The sequence below is a fragment of the Clarias gariepinus genome, chromosome 2 (genome assembly GCF_024256425.1).
Source record: "Clarias gariepinus isolate MV-2021 ecotype Netherlands chromosome 2, CGAR_prim_01v2, whole genome shotgun sequence".
In the NCBI taxonomy this organism is placed as follows: domain Eukaryota; kingdom Metazoa; phylum Chordata; class Actinopteri; order Siluriformes; family Clariidae; genus Clarias; species Clarias gariepinus.
The window spans coordinates 4,676,028-4,682,144 of record NC_071101.1 but is presented as its reverse complement, the minus strand read 5'-3'; the positions used below and the strand labels follow the sequence as shown (position 1 = coordinate 4,682,144).

The following is a 6,117-nucleotide window of genomic DNA, read 5'->3' as shown; positions in this document are numbered from 1 at the left end:
TCGGCGCAACACTACCTCCAGACGCTCTAGGTGCTGTTCAACAGAAGAAGAAAACACAATTATATCATCCAAGTACAACAGGAGTGATTGACACTTCTGGTCTCCAAACAGACGTTCCATTAACCGCTGAAATGTACTAGGAGCATTACAAAGCCCAAATGGCATCCGATTCCACTCGAACAGCCCAAATGGGGTGCAAAAAGCAGTCTTATGTCGATCCTCCTCAGCAACGGGAACTTGATTGTAGCCACTAGCCAAATCCAGTGTAGAAAACCAACGAGCACCAGTCAACATATCCAATGACTCCTCAATGCGCGGCAATGGAAACGCATCCTTCCTAGTTTTGGAGTTTAACTGACGATAGTCCACACACATGCGCAGACTACCATCCTTCTTTTTGACAAGCACTATTGGGGAAGCATATGGGCTACAACTATCCCTAATGACCTGGGTCTCGAGTAACTGATTAATGTGTGCCCTCACCACCTCATACTCAGAGGGAGGAATACGCCGATACCGTTGTCGAATGGGGGTGTCATCAAGAAGAGGAATATTATGAGAGAGCAAATCAGTACAGCCAACATCGCCCTCAAACGCAGAAAATACCGATTGGTAGTTTAGTAGCAACTTCCTAACCTTACTCTGCTCATCACTTGACAGACCTGCCAAATCTAAAGCCTCAATCTGCTTTTGCACAGATGAGATCTCCACTTGAGAGTTAATGGAACAAACAGTCCCGGGGCATGGCCTGACCTCCGAAACGCCTGGAGGCAAGCTAATCACATGCACACTCGACAATGTGCCAATCATCCGCCGAGGAAATAAAAGAGCCTCAGTAGTACCTACATTGATAACTGGTATGTACACAGTTCCCCTACTCACCGTAACCAAAGCTGGAGAAATCAACAGCCCCACGGGGAGCCCAACGTCAGGGGGCTCAAGAAATGCAACCTTCCCGGAGAAGGAGTCCGAACAAGTGGCCGCCACCAACTTCATTACACCCCCAGGAATGCGAGCGGCTCGAGGGCCACGCACCTTCACCTTGCCTACACTCTCACCAGGAGGCTGAACACTTACCTGGTGACAATACTGCAATGCTTGGAACACAGCTTTAGGAGCACTAGACACAGGTGAAGAATGAAATAAGGAAAGTCCATACTGTCCAAAAAGCTCCTGGTAGCATCGGCTCAACACATTCATGCCCAAAACACCCGGGGCCTGAGCACACACACCACCAGGAGGATCCCGAACCACCAATATGCCGCATTTCGGAACCATTTTACCACACAGTTCAACATTCAATTCGATATAACCCAAATAGGGAATAGACAATCCATTGGCCACCTTAAGCTGTAGCCAATGACAAGACCGAAGATGCTCCTGGCCCCATGGCTCAAAGTATTCCCGGAAACAACTTTCAGTAATGGTGGACACCATAGACCCGGTATCCACTAAACATGAAACAGACACACCACTCATTGACACAACCAAATATGGGCATGATGACATTAAAGTCGACACGGGGCCAACACTGCCCAACAGGTCTGAGCCGCTATTTTCCCCAACCGAATTGTGACTCAGCAATTCGGCGGGAATGAGTTTTCCGACGATGAACCGGAACGAGACTGTCTACTATTCCCCACCTCATGTGTAGTAGTTGAAGGTCGTAGAGAAGAGGGAGAACCATGCTCATAATTGCACTCTCTAGCAAAATGGCCAGGTTTCTGACACTTCCTACATATCACTGAGGTACTACGAAAGGGGCGGGTCCGGAGAGACTGATCCTGTAATTTGGTTATGCTTTGGGTAAGCTGAGCTAACTGTTGCTGCTGTAGTTTGAACATCTCCCTGAGCTCACACATTTCAGACTGCTGAGACGGATGACCCTCTCCCGAACGCGCACCACTTTGGACCCCATATTGGAACCCATGTGCGACGGGAACCGAATGGCTACGACCTCTTGCCCCTCCTGGTGTGCCCTCACGCTCCCACCTAATAGCTTCGCCACGAACATCTAGTAAGGTAGCAGAAGGTTGACGGCGAACAAATTGTTTTAACTCACGGCGAAGGGTGCAATCCAAGACATGCTCAACAAATTGATCACGCAACACCACTTCGGAATTTAACATCGCCTCGGGCGACTGTCGTCTAACCCTTTCTAAAAGAGCCCTTAAAGCAAGAGAGAACTCCAACAACGTCTCGCCATCCTGCTGCTTTCGAGAAAAGAAAGCTTCTTGCAACGCGATATATGATTGCGAACACCCGTAAACATCCTGTAATGCCGCAATAACTTTAACCGGATCCTCACGTTCTTCTCTCGACCGATATTTAATCTCTTCACGCGCTTCTCCCTCTAAATGATTAAACAAAAAGAGGGATTGGTCTACGACCGACAGATGACGGGCCTGCATACACGCCTGTACTTCTTCAACCCACTCATTAATCCCTATGCCGGATCGACCATTAAATTTTGGGCACTGCCTATCCCTCTGTATAAAAACCAACCGCTCGGTTAAAACAGAGCCAGCACCAACAGGTGGGGCTACAGATGGAGTCACCGAAGGACCAGGTAAATCAGACTCATTACTACGACTGGGCGAACCAACCCCTTCTCTCTCCTGTCTCAGCTTTAGATTATCAGCCCTTAACTGAGCTACTAACTCCCTCAATTCCTGCAGCTCCTCCTCCATGACAAATAAAAGTATATAACAGGAGAGTACTCGAAAAGATCTTACCACCCTTCAGGAGACTCCTAAAAGAGAAAAAGAATTATTTACCCACTAACCAGCACTACTGTTTTGCTCCAGTCTACCAAGGAAAAGAATAACAATGTATAGATTAAAAAAAATAATAATAATCCACGTCCCTAGTTACAAGTTAAGAGGGTCCTGCCGATTACGCCAGAATGTGGCGGTGTGGTGGGTGTCTTTTCTCTATGTTGGGAAATTTAAACAGAAAATTCCTTTAGACCAACATTAAAAGACTAAATTACCGATTACGCCACCCAGGATTGGTTACCTGGGAAAAGTTTAAGACACGCAGGTTTGAATCTCTCAGTGAGAACACAGGGACATGGATACAAAAATACAAATTTTTATTTATACAGGAAATTTCCAGATCACACAATATCAAAATGGCCGTTAAAACAGTTTAAAACATCCCCAGCAAAGAAAAGAAATTGGAGCTGGGAGATTAACCGTAGAGAGGCAGGCTAGGTACAGGACTACACTCCTTCACGACAATAAATAACCACATGTGCACCAACCTCACACTAGTGAAAATGTAGTACCACTCCACACTTGGTAAACAAGCACACCACTCTATAAGCAGCTAGCCTGCCTTCTCTCCATTCCCAGCTCCTAAAAGAAAAAAAAACAAATTTAATTACAAAACAAAAAAAACAAAACAAAAAGACAAATACAGCTGCAAAGCAACCTCCAAACATGGAGGACAAATAAAACTGAAGCGTTAGTCAGTGAATTACATGCAATGGCAGACAACACCAAGCAAAGCAGCACAAAACAAAATATAGAAATAAGCCAGCCCAAGGCAGCAGCACAAGCAAAGCAAAGAGCTGTTAAAGAAGCAAAACAGAAATCGAAAGCAAAAATAGCTGTCACAAGGACAAAAACAAAATAAACCAAAACAATCCACTAAAGCAAAACAGCAGTGCTGAAGCTGCAAGCCAAGCTGTGTGGCGGGTGCCAACGAAAATAAATCCTACCTACCACGCGATGCAGACCACATCCATCTGGCGGCCACTCCAACGATACGGTAGCATTCGTCTCCTGCAGTACACGCGCACAAATTGCGCCGCTCTTTTAGAAAGGGTAAATATACCTAGACGGCAATACGCTGCTCCTCCACTGCCTCGGACACAATAAATATCTGAGAAATCGCCGGCTTTCCAAAAGAAAATCACTATTAGCGAAATGCTAACATGGACAAATAGCCGAAAATCCAGCATGCCAAACATACCTCCCGTACACCGGAACTAGACGACACACTTCCGGAAGCGCCACCTGGGGGTGAATTAGCGCCACACCTGGTTGATCTTGCCGCACCCTTTTATACTCTAAACTACACCCAATAATTAATCTCAGGTGCATAGCTGGAAACCTGGAAGGAAGTACGAAGCTCCTTCTCACCACATAATCATTAGTTATTTCCAGCTTTGTTCTCTGGTGTGTGTAACGCTCAGTGTGTGTTCTACTGACACTAACTCACTCACCATAGACTGAGAGATTAACACTGTTGATCAGGACTGTTCCTCTCCTAACACGGACAGATCTCTTGGTGTGTCTCACTGTCTGGTAGCTGGTGTAGACTCCTGTATCAGTAAATGTCAGATTGTGTAACACCAGTGAACAGTTCCCCTTACGCAGCTCCTCCACAGGAACGTCCACACGACCCTCATATCCCTCACCCTGATACGACCTCTCACTCAGTCGCTCAAACACAATCTCAGATTTCATGTTCCATCTAATATACGGTCTGTCAGTGTCTACACTCGTCAGTTGACACGGCAGGACAGCTGTAGAACCCACTGGGCCAGATACACTGATCTCAGGTTCTGCAGAGAGGAGGTCTGAGACGGGAAATTATAATATAGATTAATCTGGACAGAGCAGTTATTTTAATAACATTATGTTTCATCTGTTTAATAAAAGATAAAAATGTGACTTACACACACAGACGCTGATCCACACGGTGCAGATGTAGGAAAAGTTGGTCATGGTGCGTCAGTGTGTGTAGATTTACTACAACAAACAAATATATTCATACAACTGAGTTCTTCTTCTTCTATTTTAATTGTTAACTAATTATGTATAATACAATATTTTAACGAATATTATAACAAACACGAAAGATTGCATTCAAAGCCGTTTTAGCTGCTTCACACACAGAATGTTAAAATAAACAGCACTGAGGAGACTCGATTAACAGGAGACACATTAATCATTCAGACATTACAGTAGTAATCTAATCTAATCTAATCTAATCTAATCTAATGCCATAATAATTCAGAGTGTTTCTGTAGATGACTGACAGTTTGCTTGACTTTGATGTTCCTTTACAGCATTTCTGTAGTTAAACACAATATTGTGGAAGCAGCTAGAATGTGTTTACTGTTTCTATTTATGATTAATGTTGAATATACTGTATGTAACTGCTGAATGAATATCTAAACTCTATGAGTGTTGTGTAATTAGTGCACTAAGTGAAGTTCTGAGTTGTGTAAGAGCTGTGATATAGAGTTTATAGAGTTATATAAAGTTCACACTCACCCTCTCTTCATGTCTCAGACACTGTGTTTACACTTTAAATCACATCATCACATTAAAGTTACACAAATCCTTCAACAAAACATCGAGCAGATCCGAGTTTCCTCTCCTTCACAACTTCACACACACTTACAGCAGCAGCTCTCCGGGTGGAGGAGTGTGTGTGTCTCTACAGCGGGACTGTGTGGCATTTCAGAATTCTCATTTCCTCATTTCAAGCTGTACTACGAGTGTGGACATGTGATGGACACTTTCCCAGGTTGGAGTGGTTTTTTATGATATATGATTCTAGGGACATCTTTAAAGATGTGACTTATTGCTGATCAACATATTTTTTTAACATGAGTTTTTCAAGCTCTTCGATGTAATGCCTCATTTTCCGACCAAAATCTCTCATTCAGAGTTTAAATGCAATGGGAGTCTAACAATTCATACAAGAGAAACATACAGTAATTGGTTCCTGTGTCTTCAAGGGAGTCTGTAGCAAGTTTGATTGTCTCACCAAGTATTGGTACATTAGTCTATGGAAGTGTGAATAAAGACCATGAAATGGGTCTTACAAAATGGAATTAAACTTTACAGATTGGCATCAAACTAAATTGAAGATAAAGATTTTTTTTCCATAAAAGTAACGTTTTGTACATCAAAATTTTCAGTAGGCACTGAGTAATTATGAATGTGCCATCCATTGCCAACAATGGAATGTGCCAAGGTGAATGTGCACACATGGTACCTTTAAGAGACATTAAGAGAATGTCTCATTATGCCTGCTTGGTAGTTTGCCCTTTTGCAGTGTTGGTACAGGGCATCACTTGTTGCAGGCATGGATCGT

At 43.7% G+C, this 6,117-nt stretch overlaps 1 protein-coding gene across 1 annotated transcript; it reads right to left on the bottom strand.

The window, feature by feature from the left end:
• Positions 1–4,223: 4,223 nt before the first annotated feature.
• Positions 4,224–5,446, bottom strand: LOC128518037 (CD276 antigen homolog). The gene is made up of 3 exons (XM_053491166.1): positions 5,289–5,446; positions 4,688–4,760; positions 4,224–4,588 (listed from the first exon to the last, which is right to left on the bottom strand). Exons 2-3 carry the CDS (start codon positions 4,734–4,736, stop codon positions 4,224–4,226), a joined length of 414 nt encoding a protein of 137 aa, XP_053347141.1. The 5' UTR covers positions 4,737–4,760; positions 5,289–5,446.
• Positions 5,447–6,117: the final 671 nt, after the last annotated feature.

Excerpts from the sequence above, each read along its gene's own strand:
- LOC128518037 (XM_053491166.1), bottom strand. The coding sequence starts at position 4,736 with ATGACCAACTTTTCCTACATCTGCACCGTGTGGATCAGCGTCTGTGTG. Across the intron at positions 4,589-4,687 it reads GTGGATCAGCGTCTGTGTGT|ACCTCCTCTCTGCAGAACCT; the intron begins GTAAGTCACATT and ends TTCCCGTCTCAG.